Raw genomic sequence first — 23019 nt, 5'->3', positions numbered from 1 at the left:
GTTTCCTGCCAGAGATATAAGATTTGAACCATTTTGCAGCATTTCCTGTTACACTATAATATTCTAGTTTACTTAAAAGGATATTGTGATTTACACAGTCAAATGCCTTTGATAGATCACAAAATATACCAGTTGCCTGCAATTTTTTGTCTAATGAATTAAGCACATTTTCACTGTAAGTGAAGATAGCCTTCTCAATATCAGAACCTTTTAGAAATCCAAACTGTGACTTTGACAGTATGTTATTTGAGATAAGATGGTTATAAAGACGACGGTACATTACTTTTTCGAAAATTTTTGAGAATGCTGGTAACAGTGAAATTGGACGGAAATTTGATGCCATTTCTTTATCTCCCTTCTTAAACAGTGGCTTAACTTCAGCATATTTCAGCCATTCAGGAAATATTCCACTGATAAACGACTGGTTACACAGATAGCTTAATATGTTACTCAGCTCAGAATCACATTCTTTAATTAACTTTGTTGATATTTCATCATACCCACTAGATGTTTTTGATTTTAAAGATTTTATGATGGACATTATTTCTGTTGGGGTAGTGAGGGTCAAATTCATATTATGGAAATTACTTGAAATGTCTGGTCTAAGGTAATCCATAGCAGCATCTACCGAACCTGACAACCCCATCTTTTCAGTAACAGTTATAAAATGTTTGTTAAAAAGTTCTGCAACACTATACACATCTGTCACCAATGTATCATTTACTCTTAATGCTATTTGTTCTTCTTCATGTCTGGTCCTACCGGTCTCCTCCTTCACTATATCCCATATTGTCTTTATTTTGTTATCTGATATGACTATCTTTTCCTTGTAATATATTTGCTTTGACATCCATATTACAGTCTTTAATATTTTGCAGTATTTCTTATAATGTGCTATAGCATCAACATTGGAAATGTTTCGGATTGACAGATACGGTTTTCTTTTTGTTTTACAAGATACCCTTATTCCTCGAGTAATCCATGGCTTCTTTGTAGATTTTCCTCTAACCTTGGTAAGTTTTGGGGGAAAGCAGTGTTCAAATAAGGTAAGCACTTTATTAGCAAAAATGTTATATTTTTCATTCATGCCATGAGCACTGTAAACATCAGTCCAGTGAATGTCTCTGAGGAGTGTCCTAAAATAATCAATTTTTGGCTTACTGATTACCCTCTTGAGCTCAGATTTAACAGATTTTATATCCTGTTCAGTATTAACATTTAACAGAAGGAACTGCATGTCATGGTCTGAGAGGCCATTGGCTATTGGTTTTGTAATATAATTTTGTTCATTAGACTTTTCTATAAAGATATTATCAATGGCTGTTTGTGAGCAAGTGGCTATCCTAGTGGGGAACTTTACTGTGGGAATTAAGTTGAATGATAGTGTTACTAACTCAAATAAGTTCTTATTCGGAGAGTCTTTAAGGAAATCTACATTGAAATCACCAGCAACCACTATTTCTTTGTTTTTGGTTATTAAATGGGCCAGTACAGCTTCAAGGTGGTTTACAAACAGATTAAAGTTACCTGCAGGTGCTCGATATACACTTAATATTATGAAAGATTTTTTGTGAAAATCTAATTCTGTTGCACATGCTTCCATATGCTGTTCTAGGCAAAATTTATGAATGTCTATGTTCTTAAATTTATGACAGTTCCTGATGAATGTGGCAACTCCTCCTTTCTCCATTTCTGATCTACAAAAGTGAGATGCTAACCTAAACCCTGTAACACTTAAAAGTTCTATACCAGTGGTCACATGATGTTCAGAGAGGCAGATTATGTCAGCTGGGTTTGAAGACTCTAATTCATCTATGCATATAGTTAATTCATTAATTTTATTTCTCAGTCCTCGAATATTTTGATGCAATAAAGATAGCTGACATTTCACATTGTCTGAGTTAAAATTGGGTGGAGTTAAAATATCTGCTGACAGTTGAAAATTCTTAACCAATGGCTGTTTATGCTGATGTAATAAGCTGGAATTATGTTTTTTGATTTCTTTTTCAAACTGAAGGTTTGTCTCAGTTCTAACCTCTCTTAAAATTTGCTTTCTTTCTGTCCTCCCTACCCTAAAAAAGGGTCTTTTCTGAATCCTATAACCACTGGTATTTTACCACTCATGACAGTGCCTCCCCCCTTTAACTTTCCTGCTATTTCCCCAGCCAATTTACCCTTCCCCTTCCTGTTGAGGTGAAGGCCATGCCTAGTATAATCCCACCTACTGAGAGAATCAACTTGAACCACACCAATGTGTGACCCCGCACCCGACATGAGCAGCCGTTCCAGCTCCAAATTAACTCTCTTGACAGAAGAGTTCAAATGAGGTCGGTCATGACGCCCAAGAACAGATACAAACTCAACACTAGTATGCTTCGATGCTGATGCAATCTTCGCCAGGTCACACTCTATACTGTACCCAGGATTTCTGTCAATACTGTTACCTGCCCCACCCACTATAACCACGGTGTCTTCCTTAGTGAAATCTTTGCAAAGTGATCCTAAATCCTCTGTCACCTGCTCCAGACCAGCACTAGGTTTAAAAAAATTGGTGACCTGGTATTCTGATCCTAGTTCATCCTGCAAGAGTTGGCCAACGCCTCTTCCATGGGAACTACCTAACAACAACACTTTCTTTCTCTTTTCTGATTTCCCTACATTCTTACTTTTCAATCTGCTGCTGAAAGTTTGTTGTGCCCTGTCTACACCTGCAACTGCTTGAGGCTCACCAGCTTCTAACTGAAGCAACAGGTCAAATCTATTTTCCACATTCACCATAAAGCTGTCAGACAAAGTTCTAGGCCTGTTCCTCCTGTTGCCTGTTGCCACTTCCCACCTCTCTTTACCCTTCTCCCTCCTTAACCTGTCAAGATCTCCCCTGGCCTTGTCTAATTCAGCCTGAAGGGCAGCAATTTTCCCCTCCTGTTCCAGTATCTTCCTATCTCTACTACAAATCCTACAAAACCACTGATGAGTCTCATTTACTTCCCCTATTCCCACGCCACTACAGTCACCCACATGGAAAAAACTACAGCACCCATCACACCAAAGCCCCGACCTAACAATTCTACGGCAAGTCAAGCACTTTTCACTCATGATAAACGTAATAGTTGATTAAGAATAAGTCAGTTAAATTACAGATAAACACGAAAATATGGTTACACAAATTTGGCCTATACGCAACTGTGTGTAAACAAAAACAAAAGTGAAAAGTTTCTGAAACAACAAGTTAAACTTTACGCTACTTTCCGGAAATGCTAGTTAAATAATGAAGAGGTAAGCTAAGTTAAATTGCTGGAGAGAGCAAGGAACAACTAAGCGAAATTCTATAGATTTGCTGCAGCAGAACGTAAACAAAAAATACGACTGTACGGTCTTTTCGCGTTTTCTGCTATATTACGTAAAGAAAAGTGAAACCTTTAATGGTACACTTAAACGGCACACTAATACACTTATTTACCACGTAATCAGTACTAATCTATATGTTTTATAATCTAAAATAACTTATCTTTACGAGAACACCAAAACTCGCGCTAGTCGCCTGGCTGCAGGCTACAGTAGCCTAGTGCTGGAAACTTGTGCAATTTGGAAAACTATTTTGGCCCCATGCCATTCTGTTTCGACCAAGTTTTACTGTATTAAATTTCATAATGACATAAATATTTACATCTATATGCTAACCAATAGTAAGTACACCTGTGTGGCAGTTACAATATTTCTACTTCAATAATTTCACTTTACTTACAATGAAATTGGATGTACACTCATGTGGCAAGATGTGGGAACATGTAACGCACTCAAGACCACTGTCCAACAGGATCATGTTGGTGGTCCAGGTGTTATGGTTTGGGGAGGCATAATCTTGCATGAATGCATTGATCTCACTATCTTTGAACATGGTACACTCACTGATCAACATTATTGTGACACTCCTTTCCCACGTGCAGCTTTTCAGGAGTGCACTCAGCTCTGACTTCATTTTTATGGATGACAATGTGCACATGCCTTAAACAGTGCAGGTGCAGGAGCTCTTGGAAGAAGAGAATATTCAGTGATGGACTGGCCTGTCCAGTCCATGATTTAAATCCCATCAAGCACATGTGAGATGTGTTGGGGAGACATATTGCAGCATACCCACATGTACCTTCCAGCAACTGTGAATCATGTTCTTGGAGGAATGGAACATAAAACTACAAGAACTCCTTACCAGTCTTGTGGTCAGTGTGGGAACATGTTGCAAGGCATGCATTGGCACCTGTGGTACACACACCCTTTTAAGAAAGATATCCCATCTTTTGTAATGTCCAGGAGACAATCATGAACCCCGGTCACTTCAGTGTGATTGTTGACTTTGAATAAAAGGGCCATTTCTGTTCATCTCATTGCATATTTCTTTCATTTATGTTCTTTACTATATTGCAGCAGTATGACCCAAGTTTCTTTGAGCTATGTTACTGGTAGTGAGAAATCATGCAAAAGTTACATTTTAATTTTCTTCTATTTTTTTAAATTATCTGAAGACAATTTTGAAAACAAGTTCATATGGGGGTGTAAAAGTGCTGCATATGCTCACACTTAGCCAGGGTGAAACAAGTTCATATGGGGGTGTAAAAGTGCTGCATATGCTCACACTTAGCCAGGGTGGTGAACTTCTTCTTCTGTTATTGGCTTTATTTGAGCTATTATACAGTCAACATGATTTTGGGCATTGACATGGTGCAGAATGGCAGTGTGGGTTTGTAGGGTGAGGTGTGTAGTTGTATTGGAGGAAAGGAGTCCCTGAAGTGATTTAATAGAGTACAGTCAATATACACAGGAGACAAGGAATAAAGTCATGACTCAAGAACTGAGGTGTCACAGACTGTTATGGAGAGACTGAGGTTTATTGGATTTAATTAGTATTATCTGTGATTGTTTCATTCTTATAATAGTCATATAGTGATTATAAAACCAATTTGTTATACATCTTTTTATTCAGCACTCGCGTAAATCCTTGGCTGCATGTGGTAACAGGCTTAAAGGTCTAAGTTCTTGACAAGTAGTTGTGTTGGTTTTCTTTTTGTGGGATACCAAGATTGTTTCCAAAATGTCATTAAGTCAATATCCCATTGAGTATATTTCCCTGCATATTCCAAATAGCTCTTCCTTTACTATTACAACTAAGGATTTTTCATACTTTTCTTGGCAGCTCATCATTTCCTGTGGCTTTCTAGTTTTTTTATCCCCTTAAAAGCTGCCTCTAATTCATGCTTTAGAATTCTCTAGCTCTTCTCTTCATCCTTCGCTATACACTTTCCAATTCCAGTTCAAGTTGTTCCAACTCATCTTCTCCACCCCTCCTCCCCTCCCCTCCCCACATCTCATGGCAATATAACCACTCAATGTATTTGTTCCACCTCTTTTACTTTGCAGGGGTTGTTCAACACCTTTCATGCTCAGTCTCTGTCTCCATAACACTCTCTTGTCCCTCCTCATACAGCAACCCAACTGTTTCTTTATACAGTACTGGTAATTAATGTCCATAAACCACGACTGTTACCTGATACTTCAAATATGAACACGGACAAAAATTTATTTCTCCAAAAATATAATTATATATACTTAATATAATACAAACAGAAAAATTATATTTTACTTTCATCGAAGTACCCTCACTTAGACTGCCTCACAAGCTCAATTCATTTGATCAATCGGTTTATGTAGGTATTGTGAGTCTATATGACCCAACATATCCTTAACGACATTCCGGAGATATTTCTTTCTTGTTGTGTGTACTTCCTGGACATGTCTATCCACTTCATCCTAGAACACATCAGTAGGATTCCAATCACAGCTTTGAGATGGCCACACCATGTCTTTCAGCACCTTCTCTTTTTCGTTTGATGCAATGTACTTCTTACAGAATGTGACCAATGTTTTAGGTCATTATCCTGGTATGTTATAATACTCAGGTATGCAGTGGTAGTGCTTCTGGTCCATATACCCTCCTATTTTCATAATGATGCCAAATCTATCTTCCACAAAACACCTCCAAACTGCTATAGAATCCCAATTGCATTTAACTATATGTAGAATACACTGCTGGGACACCCTTTCTCCATTGGATAGCTGAACAAGTGTCCTCCTTCTGATATCAACAATCTTCAATTTCCATTCATCTGTGAATAACACTTTCTTCCACACTTCAAGTGTCCCCTTACTATATTTCCTAGCCTGTTCAAGTCTCTCCATTTTATTTGTGGGCTTCATAAGGGGTTTCTTCGCTGGCACACACAGCCAGCATCAATCAGTCTGGTTTTTACTACTGCAATATATATGGTTTTGATATTCATTTCGACTAATTCTGCATGAATTTGTCCTACTGTTGTGAAATTATTTCTCTTGCCAGCAATTTCAATGAATTTTTCATCACTTTTAGTCATTTAAAACACTGTTATGTTTGCGGTAGGTCCTTTTTGGTACCAGTTGTCTTCTGGCAGTGAAGATGTATTGCTTTCGCGTTATAGATACACCACATTGTTTCGCTATTTGGGGCACAGATACACCTGATTGTCTGAATGTTACAACTGCAGCACATTTGTCTATGGACCTCCACTGTTGGAGCCATAATAGAGATATGTAAACTGTTAAACATCACTAAGGAAATGTAGTGCAGTAACCATATAGTCTGTATTGTACCAATTGCTTGGGGTACATTGTGGACACCACAATAATACAGGGAACAAGAGGGCAATATGGAATAGGTATTACTTCGCCACACAGGTAAACAAACATACCAGTTCAGGAAACTATTTTACAAGTGTACAACACTCTTCAGGATAATACTGCATGTAGATGAAAACAAACACATAAACCTGACATGTTCATCAATGCTGTACTATTTCTTTGTTTACTGAAATATAGCTGTGGTATCATACAGTAATTATAAGGAACTAGATGCCAGTTATTAGTTCTATAGAAATTAATAAGTGGTAGTGTACGTTATGTCATATTCTCTCTAATTGTTGTCTGATGTCATTACATTTCTTCTCTACCCACATCTGTATGGTTTCACCTGCCTTTATTATGAATTTAACAATATTACGAGAAGGAAAGTTGCTACTCACCATATAGCGGATATGCTGAGTCACAGATAGACACAACAAAAAGATTTTCATACTTAAAGCTTTCGGCCAATGGCCTTTGCATTTGTGTGTGTGTGTGTGTGTGTGTGTGTGTGTGTGTGTGTGTGTCTACTGTTGACATAGGCCATTGGCTGAAAGCTTTAAGTGTGAAAATCTTTTTGTTGTTCCTATCTGCAACTCAGCATCTCCACTGTATGGTGAGTAGCAATTTTCTTTCTCATAATATTGTTACATTCCATCCTGGATTTTCTATTATGAATTTATTATGTAAATCATTGTACATTCTTTGCCTTCTTTGTGTTCAGATTCTTCCATGTCCTCCTTTCCTCCATGTTACTGATCTTTTCATCTGCTATCCATATGTTTCCTTTTCTCTTTATTTCTAGCACTTGTTTTGTTGCTCTTTTAAGTTACATTTGTTACCTGGCTTACTCTTCCTGAATTATGCTATAAAATAATCTTCTTTTCCCCCTTTATTTAATATTTAAAAATTCAATATTTCTCTTTTCTTACCTTTCAAACCTTCTTCAGTCTAACACAGTGTTCTCTGATGGCTAGATTATGATTTTTGCAGATATCTTCTACTGGGTAACTGATATCATTTCTAATGCTATTTTTATTTATTGTTTGTGTTAATAAATAGTCAAATTGGTAACATTCGTCATTAAGACTTGATTTACTGATGTATCTTCTTCTTTTATAGTGCTCACACAAGGTGTTTTCTACCATGACACTGTTCCTACATTTTCTCTCTCTCGTTCCTTCTTCCAAGGCCAAAACTTCCAACATATCTGTCCTTCTCCTCTTGCCCACTATTGTTCAGCTGCAAAACGTCAGATCGTTTTGATGAATTTTTCATAAATGTAATGAAAACTGATGTAAATGTGACAAACTATGAAGATAATGTGTTTCATATTGCCTATAGAAGACAAAAATTGAATTCATTTGGAACAGAATACACAGCACTGTAACCATCTATGTGTATGATATGATTCCACACTTATTGTCAGTTGTTTGGTTGGTTGATTTGGGGAAGAGGACCAAACAGCAAGGTCACTGATCCTATCAGATTAGGGAAGGATGTGGAAGGAAGTCGGCCATGCCCTTTGTGAGGAACCATCCTGGCATTTGCCTGAAGTGATTTAGGGACATCACAAAAAACCTAAATCAGGATGGCCGGATGTGGGTTTGAACCATTGTCCTCCCAAATGTGAATCCAGTGAGCTAACCACTGCACCACATCCCTCAGTCTGATTGATTGTAATTAATGTCCAGCCCTCTGAATAAATGTGTTTCTCAAATAGGCTTAAATATTCTGACGTACACCAAGAAGGGGTTGTGTGAGATAAACAAAAGTTGGTAGGCATGTTTCTAAATCTGAAAAATTATGTTTATTCAAAGTTCACACCAAACACATGAGAGTGACACTAGCAGTGCCACTATGAGGATGTAAATCAGGTTTGCTTTAAATACATGCTGTAGCGTTCATTAGCATTAGTCACCTTCGAGATTGGACGGGGTGAGCTGATGTTTGCTAATTTAATGATAATTGTTGACTGTTAGATAAGAATCTTCATGTTAAATAAAAAAAAGACACTCTATTAAAGTTAAATTAGGTAGTTGGACACATTATATTGGAGTAAAATTAATGGCCTTTTATAGTTGTTTTGTATCATCTATCAAACTAACAACATTCTACATGGGAAAAAAAGAAGATTGTCATTACCTTAAACTTATGTATCATCCCATATCGATTGAGGAGATCATACCCAAGATACTTGACAGGCATATTTGTGGCTGTCTCGCTAAGTGCAAACACATCAAATGACCACTCATCCAGTGTCTGAAATGATACAAAAAGAGTTGGTGTGAATTTTATGTGACATGTGAATAATAATATATAAATATACTAAAAATCGTAAAGAACCATTAGTCTATTTGAAAATAGTAAATACATTGCATTTAAATATTTTGATGTTTCACAAAACTTGTAGTGCCTATTTTAATGACAAATGAAGAGCTACATACACATACAGTGTGGAAGTTGTAGGGACAGCAACATAAAAATATAACAAAATCTTGAACATGTTTCATAGACTAAGGAAAAAAGGAAATGATTTTGGAAAGAACAAACAACACATAACAAACTACAAATTTCTTTTTGTAGGTTTGTTTAATAAGCACATCTGCATTACTAAGCAACTGTCCAACAACCCAGTACCAGTTGCAAGTTACCTTTCTGACTGCTTCCAGGGGCAACAGAAATTTGGTTTTCAATATTTCATTTAATTATTGAATGAATTAAAATTTTTTTAAATGCTGTCATAATCTACACATTAAAGAGAGATAATCTTATGTTAATATTCCAACACAATAAGACAAATAGTACAGTTAGAAACTGGGCAGCATTTGTCTTGAGGCAGTGTGTCAATATCAGTGTTTGGCAATGAGAGCACTCAGTGACTTCAAACACACTTCACAGATACTTTTAAATCTTTACAACCTTTCTCTTGCTGACAGTACCCACATAATGATGAAAGGTGAAAAGTTTATTGCTTACTTTAATTTAGGTGTTCATGCAGTAAAACTTCAGCAGCAAACATTGTGTTTGATTTTTTCACTTCTTTATTACCAACCCTATACATAACACAGTTTGCAGACAGTATTGACCTATACCACTGAATGTACCTGCAAAATTACGTAATTGTACAATAAACAGTTCAGGAGATTTGATGTCATAAAACATTGAGGTGTGTGAAAAACTTGTCTTTGCTGAAAATGTAGTGCAAATTACCTAGACAATATTTATCCAGTGTTTCATGATGAGAGCACTTAGTAACTTCCAAAGAACATTAAGCATAATTTCAAACCTTTTCTAAACTTTTGCTCGCTTACATTCTTAGTGTCAAATATTTAACTCATTAACCCATTTGTAATGCACCCATGTTTGAAGCTGTTTTATACATGGAAGTACAATTCCTTAAAGAATCATGGTCACTGGTGTTTCAGTAATCTAATTGATGATATGATTCCACAACTGGCTGCATTTGTAACTTTTATTTATGTTACTGCAATTTAAGCTGTTAAGCCATTTTCAACACATGTTGTTGTTGTTGTTGTGGTCTTCAGTCCTGAGACTGGTTTGACGCAGCTCTCCATGCTACTCTATCCTGTGCGAGTTTTTTCATCTCCCAGTACCTACTGCAGCCTACATCCTTCTGAATCTGCTTAGTGTATTCATCTCTTGGTCTCCCTCTAAGATTTTTACCCTCCACGCTGCCCTCCAGTACCAAATTGGTGATCCCTTGATGCCTCGGAACATGTCCTACCAACCGATCCCTTCTTCTAGTCAAGTTGTGCCACAAACTCCTCTTCTCCCCAATTCTATTCAATACCTCCTCATTAGTTATATGATCTAACCATCTAATCTTCAGCATTCTTCTGTAGCACCACATTTCAAAAGCTTCTATTCTCTTCTTGTCTAAACTATTTATCGTCCATGCTTCACTTCCATACATGGCTACACTCCATACAAATACTTTCAGAAACGACTTCCTGACACTTAAATCTATACTCGATGTTAACAAATTTCTCTTCTTCAGAAACACTTTCCTTGCCATTGCCAGTCTACATTTTATATCCTCTCTACTTCGACCATCATCAGTTATTTTGCTCCCCAAATAGCAAAACTCCTTTACTACTTTAAGTGTCTCATTTCCTAATCTAATCCCCTCAGCATCACCCGACTTAATTTGACTACATTCCATTATCCTCGTTTTGCTTTTGTTGATGTTCATCTTATACCCTCCTTTCAAGATGCTGTCCATTCCGTTCAACTGCTCTTCCAAGTCGTTTGCTGTCTCTGACAGAATTACAATGTCATCGGCGAACCTCAAAGTTTTTATTTCTTCTCCATGGATTTTAATACCTATTCCGAACTTTCCTTTTGTTTCCTTTACTGCTTGCTCAATATACAGATTGAATATCATTGGGGAGAGGCTACAACCCTGTCTCACTCCCTTCCCAACCACTGCTTCCCTTTCATGCCCCTCGACTCTTATATCTGCCATCTGGTTTCTGTACAAATTGTAAATAGCCTTTCGCTCCCTGTATTTTACCCCTGCCACCTTTAGAATTTGAAAGAGAGTATTCCAGTCAACATTATCAAATGCTTTCTCTAAGTCTACAAATGCTAGAAATGTATGTTTGCCTTTCCTTAATCTAGCTTCTAAGATAAGTCGTAGGGTCAGTATTGCCTCACGTGTTCCAACATTTCTATGGAATCCAAACTGATCTTCCCCAAGGCCAGCTTCTACCAGTTTTTCCATTTGTCTGTAAAGAATTCGTGTTAGTATTTTGCAGCTGTGACTTATTAAACTGACAGTTCGGTAATTTTTACATCTGTCAACACCTGCTTTCTTTGGGATTGGAATTACTACATTCTTCTTGAAGTCTGAGGGAATTTCGCCTGTCTCATACATCTTACTCACCAGATGGTAGAGTTTTGTTAGGCCTGGCTCCCCCAAGGCTGTCAGTAGTTCTAATGGAATGTTGTCTACTTTCAACACATAAGCTAGTGCAAACTATACAGTAACATCAATAAAAAACTAAGATGGCCTAATTTTAAATGATAAATGTCACAGAATACCAATGTTTGTCAGCATGAACATCAACATACTTTACATAGTGACTCTGAGAAACAATGACTAGTCAGAGAAACTTGGCACTCAACATTTAAAACTTGTGTCTTCTTTTTATATTTATGAGACTACATAATCTGAACTAACCTGAACAAACCTATGTACTGATGGAACTTGTTTTAGTTCAAGTAAGTTTACATATTTATGTAATTGCCTAGCTAACCATGTAAGTATTTAAATTTCTGGTATGTAAATCGAGGCATCTGAAAATGATCTAACAGCCATAACTGCATAAACATCAATAACAATATTATGAGAAGGATAGTTGCTACTCACCATATAGCACAGATGCTGAGTCACAGATAGGCACAACAAAAAGACTGTTACACAGTTTTGTTGTGCCTCTCTGCAACTCAACTATCCTTAGCAGTATGGTGAGGTAGCAACTATCCTTTTCATAATATTGTTATATTCCATCCTGGATTTTTCACTGTTAGAAACATAAATAAGGGTTACAAATTCATCCAGTTATGGAACCATGTTGTAACTTAAAAAATTCCTAGTGACTCAAGGCACAATTAACTATTAGTAGGTCCAAACAATACAGACTTGGACTAAGTGTATAGCTTGTAGCTACATTTTAAATTACATTTTCAGGTAGGTTAGATAAGAAAAATGGTATCTGTACCTCTAAGCTATCTCTGGCTGAACTTGAAATATCCTATTTATCCAATCTGCTTCCCTTATAATTTGGCAGAAGTGCTCCTGCTCAGTTCTCATTCTTAAGTTAACTTACTACAAAAAATGTAACAAGTTTATGAAAAAGACAGGTTGTTGTACATGGTAAAGAGCACATACTGAATTTCAGAAAGGCACAATGAAGAGATAGTTATAAATCAGCTTTAGGCCAAGGCCTTCTTCAGAATAGAGAAATGCATACACGTTCACACAAGCAAGCACACCTCACAGAAACAAGACCACTATCTCTGGCCACTCCAGCTAGACTGAAACAGAAAAGCATTGCTTGAGAGTAACAGTCCAGAGTTGGACAGGGACAGGGGAGGTGAATAGCAGGGAACGGGTGGGGGAAGAGGAATCGGCCCTGTGTGGTGGAGCATCACGGGCTAGAGGTGGCATGAAGGGCTGACAGTCACAGCATCATGTGGCTTTGGGAGAGGGAGGACAGGAGGAAGGGAGAATGGGGAGTGGAAAGGAGAGGAGCAGAGAAGGGGAGAAGACCAGTGGGTATGGTGACAGAGAGCAGCCCATGATATTGGTGAGGGGAGGCAAATTGTGAGGAGGTGACAGGACAGGGAAGCAGTAATAATTGAGAGGAGGGTGTGTGAATATTAGATTGCTGTAGAGTTGAGGCTGGGATGATTTCAGGGGCACACAAAATGTTGCATGTGTAACCCCCATCTGCACAGTTCAGAAAAGCTGGTGGTGAAGGGGAGGATCCAGCTGGAACAGGTTATGAAACAGGAATTAAAATCAAGTATGTTGTAAACAGTTGCATGTTGCACCACAGGGTGGTCGACTATGCTCTTGGCCACAGTTTGGTGGTAGTCTTCCATCCTTGTTGACAGCTGGTTGGTGGTCATACCAATATAAAAAGCCAAACAGTAATTGCAACAGAGCTGGTATATAATGTGGCTGCTTTGACCAGTGGCCCAGCTGTAATGAGGTAGAATTTATTCATGACAGGACAAGAATAGAAAGGTCTGGGTGGGTGGACTGGGCAAGTTTTACACCTGGATCATTCACAGGGATATGATCCCAGTGACAAGGGGCTGGGATTGGGGATGGCACAGGAATGAACTTGGATGTTGTGCAGTTTTGGTGGCAGCGGAACACCACTTTAGGTAGAGTGGGAAGAATCTTGAATAGGAAATCCCAAATTTTAGGGCATGATGACGGAGAAATAATGATGTCCTCGACAAAGAATGTCCTTCACTTCAGGGGGTATCAGTTGACGAAGGAGGCACTCCTTCATGGTTGGTTCTTGGGGGTAGTCAGTGGATTGGGGGTGTGTTTGGATATGGAATGGGAAAACTGTTTGCAGACTAAGTCTGGGGGAATGCCTTAAAAGACCTTCGGCATACTCGGTAAGGAAGCTCCAGTCAGTGTAGATACACCGTCCCCAGTTGGCCAGGCTGTATGGGAGAGAGTTTTTGGTGTGGAAGGGATGACAGTAGTTGAAATGCAGGTATGGCTGGTGGTTTAATGTGGACAGAAATGTGAATGGAGCCATCAGAAAGGAGGAGGACAATGCCTAGAAAAGTGGCACAATGAGTTGAGGACCACATGAAGTTGATGGGAGAGAAATTGTTGAAGTTGTGAAGGAATGAGGATGGGGTGTCCTGGCCCTGGATCCAGATTATGAAGACATCATCAATGAAACTGAACAAGACCATAGGTTTGGGGTTCTGGGAGACTAGGTAGGTTTCCTCTAGATGGCCCATAAACCGGTTTGCATAGGAGGCTGCCATGTGGATGCTCCTGGCTGTGCCATGGATCTGTTTATATAATTTTTCCTTCAAACAAGGAATAGTTGTGTACTGGATATAGTTAGTAAGATGTATGAGGGCTGAGGTAGTGGGTTTTGATCTGAAGTACATTTGAAGAAGTAGTGTTCAATAGCAGCAAGGCCATGAGCTTAAGGATGTTGCTGCATAGAGAAGTCGCATCAATTGTGACGAGTGGGGATACAGGAAGTTAAGGGGTGGAATAGAGGGGAGTTGGTGAAGGAAGGGGTTGGTATCTTTGATATGTGAGGCTAGGCTTTTGACAGTAGGTTGGAGATGTTGGTCAATGAGGGCTGAAATTCTGTCAGTAGGCACATGGTAACCAGCTATGTGGTGGACCAAGGATTATTGGAATTGTGGATTTTGGGGAACATGTAAAGGGTATGTGTGTGGGGTGTCATAGGAGTGAGGAAGGTAATGGATTCAGAGAAGAGGTTCTGGGAAGGGTGTAAGGCTTTAAGCAGAGACTGGAGTTTATGTTGGACTTCTGGGATGGGAGATCTTATAGTTGCATGTGTCAGACAATTGATAGAAGCCTTCTGCCAAGTAATCACTCTCATTCATAATGGCAGTGGGGGAACTTTTGTCTGCAGGCAATATGATAAGGTCAGGATTGGGTTTCAGGTTGTGTATGACCGTCCTTTCTCCTGCTGAAAGGTTGGCATTCTTGGGAAGGGGCCTGGGGTATGATAGTGAGGCCACATTGGAGGTATCTAATTCTTGAAAAGTGGCCAGAGTGTGGTTATGTGGGGACGGGGGCCAGGGGGGGGGGGCATCGCAGTTGGATGATGGTGTCAAGAGGGACAGGGATGGGAGTTCAATGTTGTGATTAGGCTGAATTCGGTTGGATGAATTGGTGGCAAAGAAATGTTTCAATTACAAGGATTGGAAGAAGGAGAGTAGGTCTCTGACAAGACCAAAGTGGTTAAATTTAGGTACAGGGCTGAAAGTTAGGTCTTTGGATAGAGTTACATTTCTGTGGGACTGAGGGTTTTGGTAGAAGGGTTAACGAGAGTGTTCTGAGATTGTTTAAGCTATTTATTTAATTGAGTGTTAGAAGGGAGTATAGGGAGATGTGGCAAGTTGAAAAGATCAGCTAGGCAGGGTCCAGTTGCTATGAGGTATTGATTAGGAAGAACACATTGGATAGAGTAGGGGTTGCACAGTGGTGCACCACGGTGGTGATAGCATGTCAGCAGGCTGGGTAATTCTGGAGGTGGTACAGCTTTTTATGGAAATTTTTATGCATCTTTTCCTTCCATTCAGTTTCCCTTATACCACCTAAAAACTTCATTTGTTCATTTCCTGCATTATTTCCTGTTCCCCAACTCATTCTCTACTACAATGAACCCCTGCTCTATCTTTATGCACCAGTTCAGAAAAGTATCTCTTCCCCTGGCTAAAATCTAATAACCCCACAACCTGTTTCTTAAATGCTGCCTAAACCATGGACCCCCCCCCCCCCCCCCCTCCAAAGGCCTAACCAAAACAGTTCCTTTTTGAATCACACTCCTCCTTTTATAATGACTTCAGCTTTTCAGATTCTACTAGTCCTTGTCTCTCATAAACCCAATTTTGCAAAGCAAATCTCTATGGCGTAGGCATCCCAGAACCACCTCTGCTCCCTCCACAAGATACTGCTACTGTGCAATCCCCACTACAAACATCACATCTCTGAAACTGAACCCCCCTTGCACTCCAGCATATCAAAGAGAATTCCAAGTACCACCTCCAGTTATCTAGCCAGCTGACATCCTACTGCCACTTTGAGGCACGACTAACAAACCCCTATCCCCCCCTGTTCCTCTTTGTAAACCTCTCATAACACCCAGACTCTACATAATTGACCTTTTCAGCTTATCAAATACCCCAAAATTCCCTTCTAACACTCCATTAAATCCAGAGCTGAAATAATCCCAGAACACTGTTGTTAGGCTTTCTACCAAAATCCTCAGCCCCAGAAACCTCACCTTCATTCCTACAGCCAAATTTAACCATTCTGGCCTTGTCAGAGACCTACTCTCCTTCTACCAGTCCTTGCTATGGAAACATTTCTTTGCCACCAGTTCATCAAACCAAAGTCAAACTAATCCCAACATTGAACCCCATCCCATTTCACACCACCATCCAACTGTGATACATACCCACATGCTGGTCACTTTCCAGGAATTTGTTACATCCAACTTGGCCTCACCATCATTCCCCAGGCCCCTTCCTAGGACACTGACCTTTCAGCAGAAGAAAAGACTGTCATACACAACCTGTAAACAGATCCTGGACATGTCATACTACCTGCAGATAAAAGTTACATCACTTTCATTATGAATCACAGTGACTACCAGGTTGAAGCCCTCTGCCAATTGCCTGCCACCTTCGCCTATAAGCTCTGCCACTGTTATCCATACCAGAAGTACAACATAACCTCCAATCTCTGCTTAAAGCCTTAAACCCTTCCCACAATCTCTTCCTTGAAACCATTTCCTTCCTCACTCCTATAACACCCCAAACACTCACCTGCTACATGGTCCCTCAAAATCCACAATCCCAATGATCCTTGATGCACCACATAGCTGGTCACTGTGCACCCACTGAAAGAATTTCAGCCATTATTGACAAACACTTCCAACCTACTTCCCAAACCCTAGCCTTCCACATCAGAGATACCAACCACTTCCTTCACCAACTCTTTTCCATCCCTCCCCTTAACCTCCTGGATCACTACTTATCACTATTGATGCCACTTCCCTATGCACAAACATCCTCATGGCCTTGCTGCTATTGAACACTACTTCTTCAAATGTACTTCAGATCAAAACCCACCACCTCAGTCCTCATACATATTACTAACTATATCCTATCACACAACTATGCCTCCTTTGAAGGAAAAATTACATAAACAGATCCGTGACACAGCCATGAGCAGCCACATGGCAGCCTCCTATGCAAACCGGTTTATGGGCCATCTAGAGGAAACCTTCCTAGTCTCCCAAAACCCCAAACCTATGGTCTTCTTCAGTTTCATTGATGATATCTTCATAATCTGGACCCAGGGCCAGGACACCCCAATCCTCATTCCTTCACAACTTCAACAATTTCTCTCCCTTCAACTTCATGTGGTCCTCAACTCATTGTGCCACTTTTCTAGGCGTTGTCCTCCTCCTTTCTGATGGCTCCATTCACATTTCTGTCCACATTAAACCAGCAGCCATACCTGCATTTCAGCTACTGTCATCCCTTCCACACCAAAAAATCTCTCCCATACAGCCTGGCCAACCGGGGACTGTATATCTGCACTGACTGGAGCTTCCTTACCCAGTATGCTGAAGGTCTCACAAAGCTGTTCAAAACACATTATCCCCCAGACCTAGTCCATACACAGATTTCTCGGGCCATATCTTAACACATCCCCAGTCCACCAGCTACCCCCAAGAACTAGCTACAAAGGAGTGCCCCCTTTGTCACCCAGTACCACCCCAAACTGGAACAACTGAACCATATCATTTGTCAAGGCCATCATTATCTGTCTACAATCATGTCCTGAAAGTAGGGATCTCCTCCTAAGGATCCTTCCCACCCCTCATATAGTGGTGTTCTCCCACTCACCAAAACCTCACAACATCTTACTCCATCCCTACACCACCCCCAATTCCAGCCTCTCGCCACCAGCATCATATCCGTGTGAAAGACCCAGGTGTAAGACTTCCCATTCCAGTCACGTCGCGAGCTTGTCCTACCCCATCAGAGGTTGGGCCACCTGTGAATGCAGCCATGTTATATGCCAGCTCTGTTGCAATCACTGTTCAGCTTTTTGTATTGGTATGACTAACAATCTACTGTCCACAAGGATGAATTTCTGTCAGATACTTGATTTCAATGCCTGTTTCACTACATGCACCATCTGGATCTTCCCCTCCACCACTGGTTTTTCTGAATTGCACAGATGGGAGTTATCCTTACAACACATTCTCCACTTCTGATGTCATCCCTGCCTCAACGTACAGTAACCTACTGTCCCCACATCCTCCACCCTACTATTTCTACCTCCTCTGTCCTGTCACCTCCTTACGATTCACCTACCCTCACCATTATTGCTGGCTGCTCTCTGCCGGTGCATCCACCGGTCTTTCCCCTTTCTCTGCTCCTCTCATTTCACTCCCCATTTTCCTCCTCCTCTCCTTGCTCCCCATTTTTCCCCTTCCTCTCCTTCCTCCACAGCCTCCTGATGCTGCACCTTGTCAGCCCTGTCCTACCGCCTCTAACCGCTGATGCTCCATCAGGCAGGGCTGATTTCTCTTCCCCCACTCGTATCCTGCTATTCCTCCCCATTCCTCTTCCCACTCTGAGTTGTTGCTCTCATTTAACACCCTTCTGTTGCACTTTGGTTAGAGTGGCCAGAGGAAGCAGTCATGTGTTTGAGAGGAGAGTGAATGTGTGTATTTGTTTCTATTCTTTGAAGCAAGCTTGGGCCTAAAGCTTATTTGGAACAGACTTTTCATTGTACCTGTCTGCAACTCAATGCTGAACTTGATAGTCTTACATGTTTTCAACAGTCTTACACACTGCTACACAAAATTGATTGGAAATAAATGGTTGTTCAGGTATGAAAATGAATACATTTCATTTTTGCTTTCTTAGGAAAGATAAACCTTCCATTTCCTGCTCCACTTAACAGTCCTTTTTAGACATAACATTTACTATTGTGTATAGGAACTTCTCTCATACTATCTTCAATCATGATGTACAGTTTTACTAGACTCTTCTTCAACATGAAAGAATGAGAGTGACTTACCCACAGAATGTTGGCAGGTCCTCAGTGAAAACCTTGATGCATGCTTATCAAAGCAATTTTAGAAAAAGTGATTCCTACTCACCCAGAGCTGAAATGATGATGAAGTTGAAAGGAAAATGAGGCTATAGGTAAGCTATCACCAGTTTCCATGTCACAGGTTCTCTTCCAGGGAGACAGGAAAGATAAAGAGAGAAAGGAGGAGTCAAGGCAAAATCTTTCTCCCTTTGTCTGTCTCATCTCCCAAGGAAGCAATCCACTGCTCCAAAAGCCGCAGAAGTCATTTCTTAAAGATAATAGCAAAAGAATAAAATAAGAAACATGGATACGTACAAGTAAGAAATTCATACTCACCAAAATAAAATGTGTTGAGTGACCACATGATATTCTCAGTAAGAAAATTCAGATAAAGGCAGTTACAGTTCTGTAATGAGAGTGCTTAAAATAATTTTTCAGAGGTCACTCAGAACAAAATAGAAATGAAAAGCAATAGCAGTAGGTGTGAACTGCTGGCAATTCTGTCTCATAAATGCTTTTAATAATCTTGAGTGAAATTTATTCTCAGCATACCTCAGATAGAGTACCAGGGAAATCTTAGTTTTTAAATACGTTATTTTCTTCCACACAACTTTTTTTTCAATCTTTTTCTTTTGTGTGTGAATCTTTCCTTTCTCAATTAGGACTATACTCATTCATAGTACTATACTTCCAGTCTATTTTTTGTTGTTGCTCATTTTTACTATTCTCTTCTGTTGTCACAACATGATGTACTTCCTGTATCTCTTTTCTTCTTGAACTATATATATATATATATATATATATATATATATATATATATATATATATATATATATATATATATATATATATATATATATATACTCTTTTACATTATAATATTACAAATTTTCACTTAAATTTGAGTGTATACAGGGTGTGGTTCACATTCTCATCATGATTTTAATTTATGATGGTTATTTCTCATGTGCTTAGTGACTCTATCAATGATTTAGTTGCAAATGCCTTATCCATTCTTTTTCCTTCTTCCCTCTGTGAGTTTGACCACATCAAATGTATGCTGTAGAATTGATATCAGTATTTATTTACTGTATTCATTCTTCCCTCAGTGAGTTCGACCATGTCAGATGTATACTGTAGAGTTGATCTCAATATTTATTTACTGTGTTCCTTTCTTTCCAGTTTCTTCAATATTTATGTACTTTAATTTTTGTATGTTGATTCTTCCAATATCAAGAATTTTGTAACTGTTATATGATGACTGATTTTCTTCCATGAGCATTCAAATTTATCACCACTTTAGTGCTATATGCTATTTTACATTAACTGTTATCAGTATCATTAGCACAAACTAAAAGTATGGTACTTAGCATATCATTTGTGAAATGACTAATTTAATGGCATACGATTTGCAAAGGCATACTCCAATGTTCCTTCACACACAAAATTATAAAACATTATATAGATTTAGTTTAACACACATAAATATGCACTGACATAACTGAGTCTGATTCTGTGAACCTATATATTACAAATAAATGCACCAGCTACTAATTAATTGGTACTTTTATTTAATATGGTATCATATAGAATTGTATGTGATGACATAAAACTGTGTATTAAAATCCAAAATTGCAGAGAACCATCTAAGTTGTAATATTGATTTCCTTTATTACTCTTGATGACTAGTTTTTTGAGCCTAAGCTCATTATCAAATCATTATTTCATTCATTTACAGATTTTACTGCAGAAACACTTCTCTTGGGGGGGGGGGGGGGGGGGGGGAGAAGGAGATAAGAGTCAACAAAGATGCCATTATAGATGGAGAACAAGCTTGTATAATACAAAGAAAGAGTATGAAATTGGTCACATCCCTTTCAAAACAAATATTCACCTTAATCATTTTGGAATTTTGGAAAACCATGCAAAATTTAAGTCAGGTTGAACAGCTGAGTATTTGAACCCCCACTACTCTTGAAAGCAAGTTCAGAATGATAACCACTTGCTGTGTTTAGGAGGGAGAAGGCTCATGGGGACACACAGTAGGACTCAGTATGTGAAAAGTGAAGGTTTGTGTACAGTAATAATGATATTGTGTGTGATGATGGAAATTAAGAGTAGAAGTACACAGAGAGGCAGCAGGAGGGTTTCAAAATGTAACTGGAACAGTTTGTATTTATCCAATAAAAATGACAAACTCTGTACAGGTACCTCTGATGAGGAAGCCACACTCAAAAATAATGATTTTTTTGTTTCCCCACGGATCCTTAATGTGACCCACCTTAATTAGAAAATGGCAGCTTTTAGTGTGTTTTCCTGACTTACTGCACAAATGTCTCCAAAATGCAGAACAGAAGTATAAGAAATTTAAGTATGTAAAAAATAACACCTGAAGAGCATTTACATAGAGAGTAATACCTCAGTATGGTACTATAGACTTCTGGAGTACATAACATGAAAATACTTACTGTGCCTGCTTTCACACTATGTAATGTGCAGCATGCTTACTCCTGAGACAGGAAACTGTACCTGACTCAAATAGAATATATCCAGTTGATTAGCATTTACTGTAATATTACATCAACTACATGGATGAAATTTTTAGGCAGTATTCCTGTCACTTAAGAGGATTTCATCATACTAGATATAAATTTTTGTTCCATATGAAGAACATACAAACAATGAAAACAGAATATTTCTAGCTTTCCCATAATGACAGATGAGAGTCCCTTCTTTCAGAGTTCAGCCCAGCTAAGATTTTGTTTTATTTTGCTTCTGTCAAATGGTTGTTCAAGTTCTTCTATTCAATCGTTGAGTTTCAGAGATCCCATGGAGGAGACAACCTTCATGCATGTGGAACAACAACAACAATAAGATAATAATATTAGTAGTAGTAGTAATAACTTCATACTGCATTAAACTGCTATAAATTATTTTTTATTTAATTACTTAATGAAGATAAATTTGAAATACCAGTAGTAAAATTAATAGGAAGAGAGGGAGAGAGAATAACAACAGGTGTTTTTGTTTTATGCTTACATCTAAATGTACATGACAACTCTGCAGTCCACACTTAAATGCTTGGCAGAGGGTTCATAAAATCACTTTCAGACTGTTTATCAACCATTCCACTCTCAAATAGCATATGGGAGAAATGAACACCTAAATATTGCTGTCCGAGCTCTGATTTCTTTTTGTTAACGATGGTCACTTCTCCCTATGTAAGTGGGAAAAAGGAGATATTTTTGCATTCAGAAGAGAAAGTTGGTGATCGAAACTTCAAGAAAAGATTGTGCTGTAACAAAAACACTTTTGTTTTGATGACTGACACCCCAACTGATGTATCATATTCAATGACTCACTCTCACTATTACATGATAATAAAAAACAAGCCACTATACTTTGAACTTTTTCAATGTCCTCCAAGAATTCCATCATGCAGAAATACTCCAGAAAAAGGTAGACAAGTGTAGTGTAGGCAGTCTCTTTAGCAAATTTGTTGCATCTTCTAGATTTTCTACTGACACACACACACACACACACACACACACACACACACACACACACACACACACCTCTATACATCTACAATGTGCTGAATATGTAATTCTGGGACTGTGGTTTGGCATGTAGATGGAGGTGAGTGGTGGTTGTGTTGGGAGGAGTGGAAGTGGGTGAGGGGAGAAAATAGTCAAGGAGAGGAAGAGAGGATTGGAGAAGCATGGCTGATGGCTCAGAGGGAGGCAGCAGGTGTGTCAAATAGGAATATGGGAGGGAGAGGGAGCAGGTGCATGGGATAGGAATGCTCGATTCTGTAATATCCTCCCAATACAGACCACTCCCACTCCATTGAGCACTACCGGGTGAGGTGGCACAGTGGTTAGCACACTGGACTCACATTTGGGAGGACGACGGTGCAATCCCTC

The 23019-nt window shown here is 39.1% G+C and overlaps 1 protein-coding gene across 1 annotated transcript in view; it reads right to left on the bottom strand.

Annotated features, from left to right (window-relative positions):
• Positions 1-23019, bottom strand: part of LOC124795944 (calcium/calmodulin-dependent 3',5'-cyclic nucleotide phosphodiesterase 1-like) — a 346486-nt gene that overhangs the window by 78048 nt on the left and 245419 nt on the right. The window contains exon 4 of the mRNA XM_047260024.1: positions 8851-8967. Coding sequence (XP_047115980.1) covers positions 8851-8967 — 117 coding nt within the window. The remainder of the gene's footprint in view (positions 1-8850; positions 8968-23019) is intronic.

This window comes from Schistocerca piceifrons, chromosome 4 (genome assembly GCF_021461385.2).
Source record: "Schistocerca piceifrons isolate TAMUIC-IGC-003096 chromosome 4, iqSchPice1.1, whole genome shotgun sequence".
NCBI lineage: Eukaryota > Metazoa > Arthropoda > Insecta > Orthoptera > Acrididae > Schistocerca > Schistocerca piceifrons.
Note: the sequence above shows the minus strand (reverse complement) of the source record. Positions and strands in the feature narration are given on the sequence as shown.